At 42.5% G+C, this 22,861-nt stretch overlaps 1 protein-coding gene across 1 annotated transcript in view; it reads right to left on the reverse strand.

Annotated features, from left to right (window-relative positions):
• LOC148063047 (CUB and sushi domain-containing protein 3-like) overlaps window positions 1-22,861 on the reverse strand; it is a 414,667-nt gene that overhangs the window by 255,439 nt on the left and 136,367 nt on the right. Inside the window, exons 9-17 of the mRNA XM_087812099.1 lie at window positions 22,592-22,716; window positions 22,286-22,407; window positions 16,160-16,263; window positions 15,693-15,805; window positions 15,426-15,608; window positions 10,438-10,764; window positions 9,327-9,521; window positions 8,297-8,435; window positions 4,290-4,477 (exon numbers count right to left, since the gene is read on the reverse strand). Coding sequence (XP_087668225.1) covers window positions 4,290-4,477; window positions 8,297-8,435; window positions 9,327-9,521; window positions 10,438-10,764; window positions 15,426-15,608; window positions 15,693-15,805; window positions 16,160-16,263; window positions 22,286-22,407; window positions 22,592-22,716 — 1,496 coding nt within the window. The remainder of the gene's footprint in view (window positions 1-4,289; window positions 4,478-8,296; window positions 8,436-9,326; window positions 9,522-10,437; window positions 10,765-15,425; window positions 15,609-15,692; window positions 15,806-16,159; window positions 16,264-22,285; window positions 22,408-22,591; window positions 22,717-22,861) is intronic.

Below are 22,861 nucleotides of genomic sequence, written 5' to 3' on the forward strand. Positions count from 1 at the left end.
TCCCGAGGTTGTCATGGAGACGTTGTTATTAAACTGGCGCACGGAAGGAAAAGAGAAAGAATCCTTTTTTCCGCCGTGACAGTAACCATCAGTCAAAGTGACACGCAGCCTATTTCCTGCCGTACCTCAAACTAAACGCGGATGTTGAGCTCGGAAAATAAATTCTCATCAAGTTGGTTTTCAAAGCACGAGAAATTCGTTCCATATTCCGCCGTCATTTCAACGAGGACGAGCCGCGGAGACGCTTGACAGCGAGTGACGCGACACGACTTCGCATCAAAGCTCGTCTGATCACACCTGCCTCCTTGATTACAGGTATCACAGACTCTTGGTCTGACGCTGGGTTTGTACGTATCATATGTTACATTAGCGACGTTGTCACGGCGACGCCTGGCGACGGTCTAGAAGCTCCTGTTCCATCCTGTCACGTCTGAGGAGCTGCTTTCATCCCACAACAAAGACATAAAGAAGTGGATTGAACGTCGTAAAAAACGAGATCGTCAATCCGTCACTTGTTCGTTGGTTCCAGGCGCAGTGTGGCGGAGCTTCTGTCCCGAGAAGAGTTTGTATCGTGGCCAAGATGGTTCACGTAAGACACCAACGATGGTTTGTGTGTTACCGCGGATGGTTGATGTTCAAAACAAACTGTGAACTGAGGTTTAAACTGTTCATTATCATGGATGATCTTTTCATGTTTGGAAGCTTCTGGAAGCAACTACACTAACTCTCCTGTGTCAGATATTATCGAAGAAGGAACCAAGAGGTTGTCGACTGGAAATGAGTGAACCCAGACCAGGTCAACGGGATGATGGATTTCATTAACTGTGGGTCGAAGCCCAGCAGGTCATTCACAAAGCAATCCTTACGATCATCAGAGTCTTACAACGTTCACATTGACTTTATACAGGACACAGTGGGGTCCGCCCTCTGGACCTCCTTGGTATGACTCGTGTCTGGACGCTCGGCCAAGACGATTTCACAAGATGTTTCCCAATCTCATTATATAAGCTGTTTTCACAATCTCTCAGTGAGTGTGTGTGTAGCTTCTCCAGTAGCTGGAGAAGTCTCTAGGATGATGTCAGTGATCTTGGACCAATAACCCTTCACGCCACCACAGTATCAACACTGATTAACTATCGTTAGTTACGCATCATAACAGTAACACATCTTAATGTGTGTCATTGAAGGACTATCATCGTTCTCATCAACTCACTCTACAGTCTAGTCCTAGGAAACAGCCATTGTGGAAGTCAATGACCCTGGAGGGAGGATTATGTTGGGGATTATTCTGCTGGTTTCGTCCCCAAGAAGAGTGTGTAAATGTGTCTAAAATGGCCAAAAGGACTTTTTTGACTCCTGAGAAGAACAATCTGACGATTCATCAAGAAGGACTCGTGGAAGACGAATCTTCTCGTGTTATCTCACGGCTCTGGGAACCTGAGCGAGCCAGGACTTCCATCTGGATTCATGACGCGCATAGAGCTGGTCTTGGAAGCGTCTCTGGGAAGATGGACCTCCTAGAGACCCCCGTCTATGGAAACATGTTGTTGACGATGCTGGGACGTCAACAGATGAATGATCTCGTGAGTTTAACTTCTTCATAAAGAGCGGAGTTGGTCTCCTCGTCTGCGCCTCCTTCAACCACCAGAGCTCCGACTCGCTGCAGTGGATCAACGGACTCGACTCCACACATGAAAAAACTAGACGAAAGCACTTTTCCCAACAGGGATATAAAAGTGAAGATGTGTCTGAACTCGGTCTGGTTGGAGGTACATGTTGTTCCACATATTTAAATCTCTTCACTATATAAAGAAGTGAACACACGGAGCAGAGAATAAACAACGTTGTCTGAGCCCTCGGTGTCTCCCTGCTGACTCCAGTCTTCACCGCTTGATGTCGGATGGTTTGTTATTTGCAGCGATCGCTTCTGCTTCCGTCCGTTCAAACTGGGGTTAAGTTTGGCAGCTGAACCCGAATGTGATGTTTTCTCGGGGAAGAGTGGCGGCAGAAAGACTGTTCGCCGCTGAAAGACTGTTCGCCGACACACGGGGGACCTTGACCCGGTCCATCACCTGGAACTACTGCGGCAACACGGGCTGGACCGACACCAAGAAAGACTTCAGAGCGTGAGAAGGTTGACGCGGTGACACCGACAGACTGCTGACGGTGAATCATGGGAGTGTGTGTGTGTGTGTGTGTGTGTGTGTGTGTGTGTGTGTGTGTGTGTGTGTGTGTGTGTGTGTGTGTGTGTGTGTGTGGGGGGGTGTGTGTGGGGGTGTGCGTGTGTGTGTGTGTGTGTGTGTGTGTGTGTGTGTGTGTGTGTGTGTGTGTGGGGGTGTGCGTGTGTGTGTGTGTGTGTGTGTGTGTGTGTGTGTGCGTGTGTGAGTGTGAGTGTGTGTGTGCATGAGTGTGCGTGCGTGAGTGTGTTTGTGTGTGTGTGTGTGTGTGTGTGTGCGTGCGTCCATGCCTGTGTGCGTGCGTGTGTGTATGTGTGTGCGTGAGTGTGCATGCGTGTGTGTGTGTGTGTGTGTGTGAGTGTGTGTGTGTGTGCGTGTGTGTGTGCGTGAGTGAGTGTGTTTGTGTGTGTGTTTGTGTGTGTGCGTGAGTGTGCGTGCGTGTGTGTGTGTGCGTGAGTGTGAGTGCGTGAGTGTGTGTGCGTGTGTGTGTGCGTGAGTGTGCGTGCGTGCGTGCGTGTGTGTGTGTGTGTGTGTGTGTGTGTGTGTGCGTGCGTGCGTGCGTGCGTGCGTGCGTGCGTGCGTGTGTGTGTGTGTGTGTGTGTTTGTGTGTGTGCGTGAGTGTGCGTGCGTGTGTGTGTGTGCGTGAGTGTGCGTGCGTGTGTGTGTGTGTGCGTGAGTGTGCGCGCGTGCGTGAGTGTGTGTATGTGTGTGTGTGTGTGTGTGTGTGAGTGTTCATGGATCGCTGCTCAAACTGTAGGTTGGGATGGACGGCACGAGAGATTCCCAAACAATCCGAGGTTCTTTCAAACCCAAACTAAACGACGTGATAAATGAAACGCTCGACTCTCTGTCGTGAAACGCCTCCTCCTCATATTCCCTTCGGCCGCGGTCAGAAGTCAACCTCCCTCTTTAGAGTCTGCAGCTGCTCATAACAAGCGGCGCTCTGGGCGGAGACGTATTTGAAGAGCCTGGCAGACGAGCCTGGGACTTGAACTGCAGTTCAGAGGCTGAGAAAGATGTCGTCGTTGGGGATCAAACACAAGGTTTGGAAAGGGAGTTTTCTTTCAAGTCTTTACACGAACGCTTCTGATGAAACCCTCGTGACGAATGATCCTCATGACAAGTCAACCAAGTGATTAGAACCTAAACCAACGCCACGCTGACTTAACAACTGGTGACAAAATTAGACATTCCAGTCATGAAGCTTCTTGTCGTTATCACACATAGAAGTTTGAAACTAATGTGTTGATGTAAGTGTGTCTGAAATACACAATTATTGTATCATCAGTGTGTGTGTGTTGTTGTGATGTGTGACTCTATTGTATCATCAGTGTGTGTGTTGTTGTGATGTGTGACTCTATTGTATCATCAGTGTGTGTGTTGTTGTGATGTGTGACTCTATTGTATCATCAGTGTGTGTGTGTTGTTGTGATGTGTGACTCTATTGTATCATCAGTGTGAGTGTTGTTGTGATGTGTGACTCTATTGTATCATCAGTGTGTGTGTGTTGTTGTGATTGTCATTAACAATGATACATTGGATAGATTGGTCAAGCATGGAGGTTTGTCACCGCCCGTCATCAATGGTCTCCACCTCCAAGAGACTGGTTGTATAAACAAAGCGTGATTACAGTTGGAGTAGGAGATTATTACATCATAATGGACTCTTGTAACCTCTTGTTCGTCCAGATTCCAGAGCAACTTTATAAAAGTGTAAAACGTGGTCATGATGAGGAACTTGAAGAACATTCACTCCATGACACCAGAGTTGATCATGAGTTGATGTTTAAAACAGATTGTTCACGGAGGGATGAGTTATTAATGTACTTATTTTTAGGTTGAAAACTCAGTCAAGGTTCGACTATTATCCAGCAGTAACGTCTGGAATATGAGGCTCCAGCTCTGCATCCTCCCTAACAGAGAGACATTAGAGTTTCAGCAGCTGAGGAATGGATTCCCAAGGTCGCCTCCATAAACTGCAGCATGGCTCGCACCCCCCGACTCCCCCGGGTTGGGGAGAAGATATCTCAGGGTCTTGTTCAGGGGTGAGGGCCACCATAGAAAAGTTCTTGACGAAAGACAAGCTCAGCACATAAAGCCATGGACGCCTCACCTTCGTAGAAGATCTTGAAGCCACTGTTGGAGCGGCTGTTGTCGGTGGTGAAGAGCAGGTAGAGGAAGTTGCTGCTGCTGAAGAGGAACTGAGGAACCAGGGTTCCGTTGAAGGAGCCGATCAAAGACGACAGCAGGTTCGGCCCGTCGTGGACTTCCAGGAAGTCGTAGCTGAGCTCGGTCTGGAACCTTGAAGCGTCAAACAAACGTTAGTCCTCATTTATCTCTTGAGATCCGACATGTTGCTGTGGTCGCCCTCAGGCTCCACATCGTCACAAAAGTCGCTCTGAAGTTCCGACGCTACTTCTCACGTGGAACACAAGAAGAGAAGAAGAGTTTACACTTGACTTTGAGCTCATTATCTGCAGCGGAACATTAATAATGTAGAAGTTATCAAGACGTTTCTGCTCAACACTCACAAGGCTCTTCATTACCGAGATGTTTATGAAAGGGAGACAAGGCAGCACATATTTGATCGTTCTTTTTAAAACACAGCAAACGCTTTTATCGTCGTTTCATGTTGGAATGAACGGAATCCGGTGACAGATGTAAAGGATAAAGAAAGCACTCGGCAAACATGATCCTGGCAGGAAACACAAATTCTGTCTGAAACACTTGATGCAGGTATTTAAACAACAGATCAGAGGATTTTAAATCCTTCACTTTATTCTGCTGGTTCCTTTTGCAGAGTCGAGGGGGCGGGGAGTATGTCCCAGCTACTGAGGGTCTGTTTATAGTCACTGACTTTTAAGTGTCAATCAACATCTGCATGTTTTTGGAACGTGGAAGGAAACCAGAGTTCCCTAAGTAAACTCATACAGGAGGAACAACTGGAAGTGTTTGTCGCAGGTACTCGGTTTGTACTATATCGTATCGTGACATTAGTGTATCGTATCGTGACATTAGTGTATCTTATCGTGACATTAGTGTATCGTGACATTAGTGTATCGTATCGTGACATTAGTGTATCGTATCGTGACATTAGTGTATCGTATCGTGACATTAGTGTATCGTATCGTGACATTAGTGTATCGTATCGTGACATTAGTGTATTGTGACATTAGTGTATCTTATCGTGACATTAGTGTATCTTATCGTGACATTAGTGTATCGTATCGTGACATTAGTGTATCGTATCGTGACATTAGTGTATTGTGACATTAGTGTATCTTATCGTGACATTAGTGTATCGTATCGTGACATTAGTGTATCTTATCGTGACATTAGTGTATCTTATCGTGACATTAGTGTATCGTATCATGACATTAGTGTATTGTGACATTAGTGTATTGTGACATTAGTGTATTGTGACATTAGTGTATCGTATTGTGACATTAGTGTATCTTATCGTGACATTAGTGTATTGTGACATTAGTGTATCGTATCGTGACATAAGTGTATCTTATCGTGACATTAGTATATCTTATCGTGACATTAGTGTATCGTATCGTGACATTAGCGTATTGTGACATTAGTGTATCGTATTGTGACATTAGTGTATCTTATCGTGACATTAGTGTATTGTGACATTAGTGTATCGTATCGTGATATTAGTGTATCGTATTGTGACATCAGTGTATCATATGGTGACATTAGTGTATCGTGACATTAGTGTATCATATCGTGACATTAGTGTATCGTGACATCAGTGTATCATATGGTGACATCAGTGTATCATATGGTAACATCAGTGTATCATATGGTGACATCAGTGTATCATATGGTAACATCAGTGTATCGTGACATTAGTGTATCATATCGTGACATTAGTGTATCCTGACATTAGTGTATCATATCGTGACATTAGTGTATCCTGACATCAGTGTATCGTATCGTGACATTAGTGTATCGTGACATCAGTGTATCATATGGTGACATCAGTGTATCATATGGTAACATCAGTGTATCGTATCGTGACATTAGTGTATCGTTACATTGTATTGTGACATCAGTGTATCATATGGTGACATCAGTGTATCGTATCGTGACATTAGTGTATCATATGGTAACATCAGTGTATCGTATTGTGACATTAGTGTATCGTTACATTGTATTGTGACATCAGTGTATCATATGGTGACATCAGTGTATCGTATCGTGACATTAGTGTATCATATGGTGACATCAGTGTATCATATGGTAACATCAGTGTATCGTATCGTGACATTAGTGTATCGTTACATTGTATTGTGACATCAGTGTATCATATGGTGACATCAGTGTATCGTATCGTGACATTAGTGTATCATATGGTGACATCAGTGTATCGTATCGTGACATTAGTGTATCGTATCGTGACATCAGTGTATCATATGGTGACATCAGTGTATCGTATCGTGACATTAGTGTATCATATGGTGACATCAGTGTATCGTATCGTGACATTAGTGTATCATATGGTGACATCAGTGTATCGTATCGTGACATTAGTGTATCGTATCGTGACATCAGTGTATCATATGGTGACATCAGTGTATCGTATCGTGACATTAGTGTATCGTTACATTGTATTGTGACATCAGTGTATCGTATCGTGACATTAGTGTATCGTATCGTGACATCAGTGTATCATATGGTGACATTAGTGTATCGTATCGTGACATCAGTGTATCGTATCGTGACATTAGTGTATCGTTACATTGTATTGTGACATCAGTGTATCATATGGTGACATTAGTGTATCGTATCGTGACATCAGTGTATCGTGTCGTGACATTAGTGTATCGTGACATCAGTGTATCGTGACATCAGTGTATCGTGACATTAGTGAATCGTGACATTAGTGTATCGTGACATCAGTGTATCGTGACATTAGTGAATCGTGACATTAGTGTATGGTATCGTGACATCAGTGTATCGTGACATCAGTGTATCGTGACAGTAGTGTATGGTATCGTGACATCAGTGTATCGTGACATCAGTGTATCGTGACATTAGTGAATCGTGACATTAGTGTATCGTGACATCAGTGTATCGTGACATCAGTGTATCGTGACATCAGTGTATCGTGACATCAGTGTATCGTGACATTAGTGAATCGTGACATTAGTGTATGGTATCGTGACATCAGTGTATCGTATCGTGACATCAGTGTATCGTGACATTAGTGTATCGTGACATCAGTGTATGGTATCGTGACATCAGTGTATCGTATCGTGACATTAGTGTATGGTATCGTGACATCAGTGTATCGTGACATTAGTGAATCGTTACATTAGTGTATGGTATCGTGACATCAGTGTATCGTGACATTAGTGTATCGTGACATCAGTGTATCGTGACATCAGTGTATCGTTACATTAGTGTATGGTATCGTGACATCAGTGTATCGTGACATCAGTGTATCGTGACATCAGTGTATCGTGACATTAGTGAATCGTGACATTAGTGTATGGTATCGTGACATCAGTGTATCGTATCGTGACATTAGTGTATCGTGACATCAGTGTATCGTGACATTAGTGAATCGTGACATTAGTGTATGGTATCGTGACATCAGTGTATGGTATCGTGACATTAGTGTATCGTGACATCAGTGTATCGTGACATTAGTGAATTGTGACATTAGTGTATGGTATCGTGACATCAGTGTATCGTGACATCAGTGTATCGTTACATTAGTGTATGGTATCGTGACATCAGTGTATCGTGACATCAGTGTATCGTTACATTAGTGTATGGTATCGTGACATCAGTAAAATAAAAAAAAAGACAAAACAGACTTGGATTATTTGACTTTAAATGATGTGCGACTGGACATGTGTTAACGTTGCTGTGATTGGCCGAACAATCATGCGACTAATTGACTGACACTGATCATTGACATGATGGGATGAAAGCAGACGCTGCAGAAGTATCACCAAGTCAAAGTTGAAAAAGACAAGCTGTCACTCACGACTGCTGCTCGTGTTTTGTTTTTGTGTTCTGCCGCTTGAACAGGCTGAAGTGTGTGTGAGTGTTTGTGTCTTTGTCTCCATGGCTGAGTTGCTGCAGAGCTGTCACACACACCTGTCAAAGCTGATCTTGACGGAGCGTCCCAGCTCGGCCTCGATGACCCACTCGCAGCTCAGAGAGTCCTTGTAGTAGCCCGGCCACCCGGGGGAGAGGATGACGCCGGACGGGCCGGAGTAGTGTCCTCCACAGGGAGCTGGAGACAGAAAGTCTGAGGTGAGGAAGACTGATCACATGACACATTTAATGATCACATGACACACATATAATGATCACATGACACACATATTATGATCATATGACACATATAATGATCACATGACATATACTGATAACATGACACACATAATGATCACATGACACACATACTGATCACATGACACACATACTGATCACATGACACATATATACTGATTACATGACACACATAATGATCACATGACACACATAATGATCACATGACACACATACTGATCACATGACACATATATACTGATTACATGACACACATAATGATTACATGACACACATAATGATCACATGACACACATACTGATCACATGACACATATATACTGATTACATGACACATAATGATCACATGACACACATAATGATCACATGACAGAGATACTGATCACATGAAACATATACTGATCACATTAAACATATACTGATCACATGAAACATATATACTGATCACATGACACACATAACTTATCACATGACACACAAAATGATCACATGACAGAGATACTGATCACATGAAACATATACTGATCACATTAAACATATACTGATCACATGAAACATATATACTGATCACATGACACACATAACTTATCACATGACACACAAAATGATCACATGACACACAGAAGGATCACATGACACACATAACTGATCACATGACACACAAAATGATCACATGACACACATAACTGATCACATGACACACAAAATGATCACATGACACACAGAAGGATCAGATGACACACATGACACATGATGTAGTTAAAAAACAACATGCTAATGAAAGGAATGTAAAAGAGGGAACAAACAAACAGGAAGTGGTTGATGAGCAGCACCTTCACACTTGGGGATCAATCCGCTCCACATCACCTTCCCGTCCTCCAGGTGACAGGTGATGGTGTCGGCTCCCTGGGTCTTGATGAAACCCTCCTCGCAGACGACAGAGATGGAGCTCCCGAGTTGGAAACTGTCTCCGAACCGCCGGGCATTGAGTGGAACGCCGGGGTCGGGACACTCGTTATGCCCGAACGCTTGTAACGAGAAAGAAGAAGAAGTGTTGAGAGAAATGGGTCCTTGAGCAGCGAGAGAGATAAGAGACGCAGACGTCAGGAGCAGCATTTGTCTTCAGCTGCTTCGCTTCTACGGAGCTATCGGCGCGTCACGTTCTCTTTTGGATCTATTTCTATGACTCAGTGTGAGGTTTTTACAACGTACACCAGGTCTATACCAGTGACTCCACCACTGCTGCACACCTGTCACTCAAACAACCTGTCACTCAAACATGTCTGACCAATGAGTGAAAATAAAAAACAAATTCAATATGTGTGTGTGTGTGTGTGTGTGTGTGTGTGTGTGTGTGTGTGTGTGTGTGTGTGTGTGTGTGTGTGTGTGTGTGTGTGTGTGTGTGTGTGTGTGTGTGTGTGTGTGTGTGTGTGTGTGTGTTTCCTAATAGTATTAATTTATTGATTTGATTGTTTATTTTATAGATACTCTATGTTGGATTGAATAATAAAGAGAAACATCTACGTTGAGATACAGAGACGGACCTTCACCTCAACAGATGAAGAACATGCTACAGAGACGGACCTTCACCTCAACAGATGAAGAACATGCTACAGAGACGGACCTTCACCTCAACAGATGAAGAACATGCTACAGAGACTGACCTTCACCTCAACAGATGAAGAACATGCTACAGAGACTGACCTTCACCTCAACAGATGAAGAACATGCTACAGAGACTGACCTTCACCTCAACAGATGAAGAACATGCTACAGAGACGGACCTTCACCTCAACAGATGAAGAACATGCTACAGAGACTGACCTTCACCTCAACAGATGAAGAACATGCTACAGAGACTGACCTTCACCTCAACAGATGAAGAACATGCTACAGAGACTGACCTTCAGCTCAACAGATGAAGAACATGCTACAGAGACTCACTGCTGTACGTGATGTTGAAGCCTCGGCCGGACATGGAGTGGTCGGCCTGGAACTCCAGCTGCAGAACGTTGCTGTTGGACGTCAGGTGCGAAGGAACCTCGGCTCCGGAGAAGCGTCCCAGGATGGTGGAGCCCGATTGGTCGCCGTCTTTGATGGTCAGGAAGTCGTACGGCGGCTCCAGGTCGAAGTCGTTGAAGGCCAAGTGGATCCTGGAGCCGGTCTCTGAGATGATCAGCCACACACAGTTCAGGTTGTTCCCGTAGCCTTCTGGGTAGTCGGGAGACAATACGGTTCCCATGGGAGCCGTGAAGTTGGAGAAACACGGGACTGTTGGGAAAAATTCAATAGATCAACTAATGGATCACAGATCACATCAACCAGTAGTCAGTGAGTAGATCAACTAATGGATCACAGATCACATCAACCAGTGGTCAGTGAGTAGATCAACTAATGGACCACAGATCACATCAACCAGTGGTCAGTGAGTAGATCAACTAATGGATCACAGATCACATCAACCAGTGGTCAGTGAGTAGATCAACTAATGGACCACAGATCACATCAACCAGTGGTCAGTGAGTAGATCAACTAATGGACCACAGATAACATCAACCAGTGGTCAGTGAGTAGATCAACTAATGGACCACAAATCACATCAACCAGTGGTCAGTGAGTAGATCAACTAATGGACCACAGATCACATCAACCAGTGGTCAGTGAGTAGATCAACTAATGGATCACAGATAACATCAACCAGTGGTCAGTGAGTAGATCAACTAATGGACCACAGATAACATCAACCAGTGGTCAGTGAGTAGATCAACTAATGGATCACAGATAACATCAACCAGTGGTCAGTGAGTAGATCAACTAATGGACCACAGATAACATCAACCAGTGGTCAGTGAGTAGATCAACTAATGGATCACAGATCACATCAACCAGTGGTCAGTGAGTAGATCAACTAATGGACCACAGATAACATCAACCAGTGGTCAGTGAGTAGATCAACTAATGGACCACAGATCACATCAACCAGTGGTCAGTGAGTAGATCAACTAATGGACCACAGATCACATCAACCAGTGGTCAGTGAGTAGATCAACTAATGGACCACAGATAACATCAACCAGTGGTCAGTGAGTAGATCAACTAATGGACCACAGATCACATCAACCAGTGGTCAGTGAGTAGATCAACTATTGAACCACAGATAACATCAACCAGTGGTCAAGTGAGTAGATCAACTAATGGATCACAGATCACATCAACCAGTGGTCAGTGAGTAGATCAACTAATGGACCACAGATCACATCAACCAGTGGTCAGTGAGTAGATCAACTAATGGATCACAGATCACATCAACCAGTGGTCAGTGAGTAGATCAACTAATGGACCACAGATCACATCAACCAGTGGTCAAGTGAGTAGATCAACTAATGAACCACAGATCACATCAACCAGTGGTCAGTGAGTAGATCAACTAATGGACCACAGATCACATCAACCAGTGGTCAAGTGAGTAGATCAACTAATGGACCACAGATCACATCAACCAGTGGTCAGTGAGTAGATCAACTAATGGACCACAGATCACATCAACCAGTGGTCAAGTGAGTAGATCAACTAATGGACCACAGATCACATCAACCAGTGGTCAGTGAGTAGATCAACTAATGGACCACAGATCACATCAACCAGTGGTCAGTGAGTAGATCAACTAATGAACCACAGATCACATCAACCAGTGGTCAGTGAGTAGATCAACTAATGGACCACAGATCACATCAACCAGTGGTCAAGTGAGTAGATCAACTAATGGATCACAGATCACATCAACCAGTGGTCAAGTGAGTAGATCAACTAATGAACCACAGATAACATCAACCAGTGGTCAGTGAGTAGATCAACTAATGGATCACAGATAACATCAACCAGTGGTCAAGTGAGTAGATCAACTAATGAACCACAGATAACATCAACCAGTGGTCAGTGAGTAGATCAACTAATGGACCACAGATCACATCAACCAGTGGTCAGTGAGTAGATCAACTAATGAACCACAGATAACATCAACCAGTGGTCAGTGAGTAGATCAACTAATGAACCACAGATAACATCAACCAGTGGTCAGTGAGTAGATCAACTAATGGATCACAGATCACATCAACCAGTGGTCAGTGAGTAGATCAACTAATGAACCACAGATAACATCAACCAGTGGTCAGTGAGTAGATCAACTAATGGATCACAGATCACATCAACCAGTGGTCAGTGAGTAGATCAACTAATGGATCACAGATAACATCAACCAGTGGTCAGTGAGTAGATCAACTAATGAACCACAGATAACATCAACCAGTGGTCAGTGAGTAGATCAACTAATGGATCACAGATCACATCAACCAGTGGTCAGTGAGTAGATCAACTAATGGACCACAGATAACATCAACCAGTGGTCAGTGAGTAGATCAACTAATGAACCACAGATAACATCAACCAGTGGTCAGTGAGTAGATCAACTAATGAACCACAGATCACATCAACCAGTGGTCAGTGAGTAGATCAACTAATGGACCACAGATCACATCAACCAGTGGTCAGTGAGTAGATCAACTAATGGACCACAGATAACATCAACCAGTGGTCAGTGAGTAGATCAACTAATGGATCACAGATCACATCAACCAGTGGTCAGTGAGTAGATCAACCAGTGGTCAAGTGAGTAGATCAACTAATGAACCACAGATAACATCAACCAGTGGTCAGTGAGTAGATCAACTAATGGATCACAGATAACATCAACCAGTGGTCAAGTGAGTAGATCAACTAATGAACCACAGATAACATCAACCAGTGGTCAGTGAGTAGATCAACTAATGGATCACAGATCACATCAACCAGTGGTCAGTGAGTAGATCAACTAATGAACCACAGATAACATCAACCAGTGGTCAGTGAGTAGATCAACTAATGGATCACAGATCACATCAACCAGTGGTCAGTGAGTAGATCAACTAATGGATCACAGATAACATCAACCAGTGGTCAGTGAGTAGATCAACTAATGAACCACAGATAACATCAACCAGTGGTCAGTGAGTAGATCAACTAATGGATCACAGATCACATCAACCAGTGGTCAGTGAGTAGATCAACTAATGGACCACAGATAACATCAACCAGTGGTCAGTGAGTAGATCAACTAATGAACCACAGATCACATCAACCAGTGGTCAGTAAGTAGATCAACTAATGGACCACAGATCACATCAACCAGTGGTCAGTGAGTAGATCAACTAATGGACCACAGATCACATCAACCAGTGGTCAGTGAGTAGATCAACTAATGGACCACAGATCACATCAACCAGTGGTCAGTGAGTAGATCAACTAATGGATCACAGATAACATCAACCAGTGGTCAGTGAGTAGATCAACTAATGGACCACAGATCACATCAACCAGTGGTCAGTGAGTAGATCAACTAATGGACCACAGATAACATCAACCAGTGGTCAGTGAGTAGATCAACTAATGGACCACAGATAACATCAACCAGTGGTCAGTGAGTAGATCAACTAATGGACCACAGATCACATCAACCAGTGGTCAAGTGAGTAGATCAACTAATGGACCACAGATCACATCAACCAGTGGTCAAGTGAGTAGATCAACTAATGAACCACAGATCACATCAACCAGTGGTCAGTGAGTAGATCAACTAATGGATCACAGATAACATCAACCAGTGGTCAGTGAGTAGATCAACTAATGGATCACAGATAACATCAACCAGTGGTCAGTGAGTAGATCAACTAATGGATCACAGATAACATCAACCAGTGGTCAGTGAGTAGATCAACTAATGGATCACAGATAACATCAACCAGTGGTCAGTGAGTAGATCAACTAATGGACCACAGATCACATCAACCAGTGGTCAAGTGAGTAGATCAACTAATGGATCACAGATAACATCAACCAGTGGTCAGTGAGTAGATCAACTAATGAACCACAGATAACATCAACCAGTGGTCAGTGTGTAGATCAACTAATGGATCACAGATCACATCAACCAGTGGTCAGTGAGTAGATCAACTAATGAACCACAGATCACATCAACCAGTGGTCAGTGAGTAGATCAACTAATGGACCACAGATCACATCAACCAGTGGTCAGTGAGTAGATCAACTAATGGATCACAGATAACATCAACCAGTGGTCAGTGAGTAGATCAACTAATGGACCACAGATCACATCAACCAGTGGTCAGTGAGTAGATCAACTAATGGACCACAGATCACATCAACCAGTGGTCAGTGAGTAGATCAACTAATGGAACTAATTGAACATCAAGTCGTCATCATAGATCCAGGATCAGTGGAACCACAAGTTAACTTCAACAGAAGAACGAGCTGCCTTTATTATCTACTCATCTGCCCCCTGCTGCTCCAAACAGCTCATTGCGGCTCACGATATTTCAAAAGCTAAAAAGGTAATATTACGTTTAGGCAAAACATTTCTGTAAATAACCGTTTGAACTTCCCTAATTATAATAATAACAATAATAAACAATGTTAAAAAATAAGAAAACAAACAAGAAAGAGAAGAAGAAGAAAACAAGGAAAGGAACAAAACAAGAAAAAAACCAAAACAAGAAGAAAAAGAACAAAAGAAGAAGGAAAAGAAGAACAAGAAAAATGAGAAGAACAAAAAGAAGGAGAAGAACAAAACAAGAAGAAGAACAAATCAATAAGGAGAATAGGAACAAGAAGAAGGAGAATAAGAACAGAATGAGAAGAAAAATAACTAAATAAGAGGAAGGAAAACAAGAACAAGAAAAATTAGAGGAACAAAAAAAAGGAGAAGAACAAACAGGAAGTGAGCGAGGAAGCAGGAACAGGAAGTGAGCGAGGAAGCAGGAACAGGAAGTGAGCGAGGAAGCAGGAACAGGAAGTGAGCGAGGAACAGGAAGTGAGCTCACAGATGCAGATGGGGATGTTGGCCGACCACTGGTTGTTGTCCTGACAGGTGATGGTTCTCTCTCCGATCAGCTCGAACCCGAACTGACACTCGAAGCGCAGAACGTCTCCGTTCAAGAAGCCGCTTCCTTCCTGGTACCCATAGAGCGGCGTTCCGGGGTCACCACAGCTTTCCTTGTCGATCTCTGCGGGACATGAGTCGAGGATTAACACGATCACGGAGGTTCAATCCCTCATTAAAGGTCTGAGCTTTAAAGCACGACGAGAACCTTTGTAGTTGATCTTGAAGCCGATGGAGCCGACGCTCTCGTCAGACTGAAGGTGAAGCCACATCTGGTGAGACATGCTGACGATCAGGTCCGGAACGAAACTACCCGTGAGTCTGGAGACCAGAGATGTGGAGTCATGAGTCACATCTACAGTTATTGTTGGATTATAGTGGAAAATTGTTGGATTATAGTGGAAAATTGTTGGATTATAGTGGAAAATTGTTGGATTATAGTGGAAAATTGTTGGATTATAGTGGAAAACTGTTTTATTATAGTTGAAAATTGTTGGATTATAGTGGAAAATTGTTGGATTATAGTGGAAAATTGTTGGATTATAGTTGAAAATTGTTTGATTATAGTTGATAATTGTTTAATATTAGTTAAAATAGTTTGATTATAGTTAAAAATTGTTCGATTATAGTTGAAAATTGTTGATTATAGTTGAAAATGGCTGACAGAAAACTCACACTTGTATGATGGTCTTAGAATCCCCGACTTCTCCTCCGTCTCCGATGGTGAGTGAATCGTAGCCGATCTCTAAGTCGAACTCCTCAAAGTTTATCTGAATAACCTGTGAACCCAGAAAAAGTCAATTTACCAGCAGCTCATCGCAAACGTGTGAAACCAGAAGGTGACTCGAGTCTCGTCGACCTGATCCAGTTTCTTTTATCCTTGAACACACACACACACACACACACACACACACACACACACACACACACACACACACACACACACACACACACACATACACTCTCACACACACACACACACACACACACACACACTCTCACACACACACACACACACACACACACACACTCTCACACACACACACACACACACACACACACACTCTCACACACACACACACACACTCACACACTCACACACACACACACACACGAGCAGGACACGGAACACATTCTTCATCTTTGACAAACAAGGACAACAGTCCCTGAGACGATGGAATGTTGAGTTTCTTTCCTCGCTGACCTCAGCTGAAGAAAGAGCTGAGCCAAGACACAGGTGGATCCATGACTTTCACCTGTTGTCACCTAGTTTCTGTTTCAACACTAGCTTGATTCGGACTCTGGACTCACTGTATCCTCTCGTCCTCAGTCATAATTCTTCCTTTAGCTGTGGAGGACGTAACGACTGCTGCCATCTAGAGGCCGGAAGTTTAATTGAAACACAAACATGAATAAACGCTGTGAATGTTTATTTATTATTTATATTTATTTGTTGTTGTTTTTTTTGCTTCAAATCGTATTCATTAAAATGTAAATCATATAGAACTATGGTATTAATTTATTAATATCATTTTTGGAAGCTTAAGAACCAAGACTATGAAGTAAGTAAACAAATGTTCAAGTTTATCTATATGTACTAAATACCTACTATATAACCTCTGATGGTTTATCTAGTAAATCACATTCACTCCCGGGGATCAACACTGGCGCGGGGCCAGCTCCGGTCTGAGTCCGGTGCTGGATGCTGGTCCTGACAGTTGTCATGGTAACGCAGGGTCATGAGCTGATGGTGTGTCGACGCCACGATTAGTAACAGTCCGGTGACGTCGTGATGCCACAAGGATCCGCGCCAGGCCCGCTCACGTTTGAGCTCCGGGGTCAGCTCGGCGTAAACAAGCCGCGACCTCTGCCCTTTAGGGAGCGTCTCTCTCCGTTATTATGGCGGCGGATGAACAGGAGGTCGGCGCGGCGACCCGAGCCGGAGCGACCGGACCGCACACTAATCATGCAGACGCCGGACCCGCCTCCACCTCCGCACGCCCTCCGAGACGCGCCGTGGAATCAACATCCGACCGGAGGCTGGAGGCCGCGACGCGGTCGCGAGGTCGTGGAGAGAAAAATGCATTTTAATTGCATGGTGATGAGAGAACTGGAGAAACAAGCCAAACGACCTTGAAATCACTTCGACCTTGAGCCGGTTCTTGAGACGTTGACTTTTAAAGGAATGTTTGCAGTTAAAGTGAGAAAACATTTTAGAATATGTTGGATTTATGGATGGATTAGTGCTGCACGATATGTTACGTATGTTATACTCACTGATACTCTTGTATGTTATACTAACTGATACTCTTGTATGTTATACTCACTGATACTCTTGTATGTTATACTCACTGATCCTCTTATATGTTATACTCACTGATACTCTTGTATGTTATACTCACTGATACTCTTGTATGTTATACTCACTGATACTCGTGTATGTTATACTCACTGATACTCTGGTATATTATACTCACTGATACTCTGGTATTTTATACTCACTGATACTCGTGTATGTTATACTCACTGATACTCTGGTATATTATACTCACTGATACTCGTGTATGTTATACTCACTGATACTCTGGTATATTATACTCACTGATACTCGTGTATGTTATACTCACTGATACTCTGGTATATTATACTCACTGATACTCGTGTATGTTATACTCACTGATACTCTGGTATATTATACTCACTGATACTCGTGTATGTTATACTCACTGATACTCTTGTATGTTATACTCACTGATACTCTTGTATGTTATACTCACTGATACTCGTGTATGTTATACTCACTGATACTCTGGCATATTATACTCACTGATACTCGTGTATGTTATACTCACTGATACTCTGGTATATTATACTCACTGATACTCGTGTATGTTATACTCACTGATACTCGTGTATATTATACTCACTGATACTCGTGTATGTAATACTCACTGATACTCGTGTACATTATACTCACTGATACTCGTGTATGTTATACTCACTGATACTCTGGTATATTATACTCACTGATACTCGTGTATGTTATACTCACTGATACTCTGGTATATTATACTCACTGATACTCTTGTATGTTATAGTAACTGATACTCTTGTATGTTATACTCACTGATACTCGTGTATGTATTACTGACTCACTTTAAGCTGCAGCCGCTGATGAACGACGCTCACGTTCACGACTCTTGACGATGATGGATCAACAGAGTGTAAACATTAGTGTTGGTGAAGCTCGTGGAGCATGAAGTCGTTCATCACTCGAGGCCAAAACAAGACTTTCACGCTCCAGGTGTCGTTAAAAGACTATTACACTTGTTTAATTACACCTGCACCAACAACACAACGTCAACTCTTGAACAAGTTTTCATCAAAGAGTCGTAACTTGACCAGAAAAACAAGCTTCAACTAAAATAATCAACATGAAGGTTTTGACTCTTGAATGTAAAACATGTGTCGACACAAACGTGGTGAAGTAACAAGAAGCATCTTAAGTTATTATAAGTTATTATAAGTTATCATAAGTTATCATAAGTTATTATAATGATTCAAAATGATTCATTCACCGACAGATTTCCGTCTCGCACTAAGAGTACCAGACGGGTATTTGGCCATCGTTAATATTATTAGATTGTACTGTGTTTTTGGATACTATTGTGTTTTTGCTTTATTTGTATGTGATGTATGATGTAAACTGTCTGCATCTTTGTTGAGGACGACACATGGAACGTAGCATCTGGTGCTAAATCTGGTGAAGCATCTTTTTAGTGTAACTGCTTATTGATCTTTGAAATAAACTGAAACAGAAAGAAAAAGATCAGAAATAAATCATCAATTCAAGTTTAAAAAAAACAACAACATAAGGAAGTAGTGACAGTGTAGAAACAAACACGAATTATTGTCGCTACAAGAAAAGAATCAACATTAAATTATTACAATTGTAGGTTCAGAGGTTATTTGATCAATTTGATCAGGTTTGACTTCATTCCAGAAGCTCCACTGTTAGTTATAATTGTATGAAGTCTATTGTTGTTCTTTCTTAATATACTACTGTGTTGATTTAATCTTGTTTCATCTGCTGGTTTGTCTGATACTTAAACTGTTATTACTACATTTATTAGTAGTATTTTGTTATATTTATTCTTAGTATTTTTGTCTTTGTTTCGTCTGTTTGTAGAAGAAAATGTATAAACAGTTGTAAACTGTGTATATTTGACCTGATACTACATATATTGTTGTCCAAGTTTACCATGAATATATATATATTAAATGTGTGTCTAAGCATTTAAAAACAAATATTTTGTTTTACTGAAGAAAGACATAAAAGTACCTTGTTGTGTTCTCACTCAAACAAGTTAAAAAATGTCGTACCTTGTTGTGTTCTCACTCAAACACACTAAAAAGTCGTACCTTGTTGTGTACTGACTCAAACACACTAAAAAGTCGTACCTTGTTGTGTACTCACTCAAACACACTAAAAACTCGTACCTTGTTGTGTACTCACTCAAACACATTAAAAAGTAGTACCTTGTTGTGTACTCACTCAAACACACTAAAAAGTCATACCTTGTTGTGTACTCACTCAAACACACTAAAAACTCGTACCTTGTTGTGTACTCACTCAAACACACTAAAAAGTCATACCTTGTTGTGTACTCACTCAAACACACTAAAAAGTCGTACCTTGTTGTGTACTCACTCAAACACACTAAAAAGTCGTACCTTGTTGTGTACTCACTCAAACACACTAAAAAGTTGTACCTTGTTGTGTACTCACTCAAACACACTAAAAACTCGTACCTTGTTGTGTACTCACTCAAACACACTAAAAACTCGTACCTTGTTGTGTACTCACTCAAACACACTAAAAACTCGTACCTTGTTGTGTACTCACTCAAACACACTAAAAAGTCGTACCTTGTTGTGTACTCACTCAAACACACTAAAAACTCGTACCTTGTTGTGTACTCACTCAAACACACTAAAAAGTCGTACCTTGTTGTGTACTCACTCAAACACACTAAAAACTCGTACCTTGTTGTGTACTCACTCAAACACACTAAAAACTCGTACCTTGTTGTGTACTCACTCAAACACACTAAAAAGTCGTACCTTGTTGTGTACTCACTCAAACACACTAAAAAGTCGTACCTTGTTGTGTACTCACTCAAACACACTAAAAAGTTGTACCTTGTTGTGTACTCACTCAAACACACTAAAAACTCGTACCTTGTTGTGTACTCACTCAAACACACTAAAAACTCGTACCTTGTTGTGTACTCACTCAAACACACTAAAAACTCGTACCTTGTTGTGTACTCACTCAAACACACTAAAAAGTCGTACCTTGTTGTGTACTCACTCAAACACACTAAAAACTCGTACCTTGTTGTGTACTCACTCAAACACACTAAAAAGTCGTACCTTGTTGTGTACTCACTCAAACACACTAAAAACTCGTACCTTGTTGTGTACTCACTCAAACACACTAAAAAGTCGTACCTTGTTGTGTACTCACTCAAACACACTAAAAAGTCGTACCTTGTTGTGTACTCACTCAAACACACTAAAAAGTCGTACCTTGTTGTGTACTCACTCAAACACACTAAAAAGTCGTACCTTGTTGTGTACTCACTCAAACACACTAAAAAGTCGTACCTTGTTGTGTACTCACTCAAACACACTAAAAAGTCATACCTTGTTGTGTACTCACTCAAACACACTAAAAAGTCGTACCTTGTTGTGTACTCACTCAAACACACTAAAAACTCGTACCTTGTTGTGTACTCACTCAAACACACTAAAAAGTCGTACCTTGTTGTGTACTCACTCAAACACACTAAAAAGTCATACCTTGTTGTGTACTCACTCAAACACACTAAAAAGTCGTACCTTGTTGTGTACTCACTCAAACACACTAAAAAGTCATACCTTGTTGTGTACTCACTCAAACACACTAAAAAGTCGTACCTTGTTGTGTACTCACTCAAACACACTAAAAAGTCGTACCTTGTTGTGTACTCACTCAAACACACTAAAAAGTCGTACCTTGTTGTGTACTCACTCAAACACACTAAAAAGTCGTACCTTGTTGTGTACTCACTCAAACACACTAAAAAGTCATACCTTGTTGTGTACTCACTCAAACACACTAAAAAGTCGTACCTTGTTGTGTACTCACTCAAACACACTAAAAACTCGTACCTTGTTGTGTTCTCACTCAAACACACTAAAAAGTCGTACCTTGTTGTGTACTCACTCAAACACACTAAAAAGTCATACCTTGTTGTGTACTCACTCAAACACACTAAAAAGTAGTACCTTGTTGTGTACTCACTCAAACACACTACAAAGTCGTACCTTGTTGTGTACTCACTCAAACACACTAAAAACTCGTACCTTGTTGTGTACTCACTCAAACACACTAAAAACTCGTACCTTGTTGTGTACTCACTCAAACACACTAAAAACTCGTACCTTGTTGTGTACTCACTCAAACACAGTAAAAAGTCGTACCTTGTTGTGTACTCACTCAAACACACTAAAAAGTCATACCTTGTTGTGTACTCACTCAAACACACTAAAAAGTAGTACCTTGTTGTGTACTCACTCAAACACACTACAAAGTCGTACCTTGTTGTGTACTCACTCAAACACACTAAAAACTCGTACCTTGTTGTGTACTCACTCAAACACACTAAAAACTCGTACCTTGTTGTGTACTCACTCAAACACACTAAAAACTCGTACCTTGTTGTGTACTCACTCAAACACAGTAAAAAGTCGTACCTTGTTGGGGTCACTGGCCGAGATGATCCACACACACTGGGAGTTGCTCTCGTACTGAATGGGGAAGTTGGGCGACGTGAAGGTCCCTGAGGGCCCCTGAAGGTTGGAGCCGCACGTCTTCACTGTGGTGGAGAAAGACCATGAGCTCTGGGCCGACACTCTGGGAATCATGAAGGTGAAGCGTCGCCGCCTCGGCCTCATGAATCACGTCCAAGTGTCATAAACTGCTTCTTGATGAACCAAGGTCTCTCCGGATCAGACGCCGACCCTCCAGGCGTCAGGATCCGCTATCAGGAGCCGACTCACCCTTGCACACGGGCCTGTGGTCGCTCCAGGCGGCGAAGACCTCGGCCACGCGCTGGCAGGTGATGGTCTTGGATCCCTGCAGCACGTGGTCCTCGTGGCAGGTGAACTGAGCCGTGGCCCCGATGCTGAGGACGAGAGAGAATCCTTGAGGCTCTGATGACGAGATCCTGCTGATGAGGAGCCGCACGGAAACATGAGGCGGATCCGATCTGATGGTTCTCACGAGAATGTTTCGTCTCGATGAGTCCGACACCCGTCACTCAAACGCTG

Source organism: Callionymus lyra, chromosome 17 (assembly GCF_982586985.1).
Source record: "Callionymus lyra chromosome 17, fCalLyr1.hap1.1, whole genome shotgun sequence".
NCBI lineage: Eukaryota > Metazoa > Chordata > Actinopteri > Syngnathiformes > Callionymidae > Callionymus > Callionymus lyra.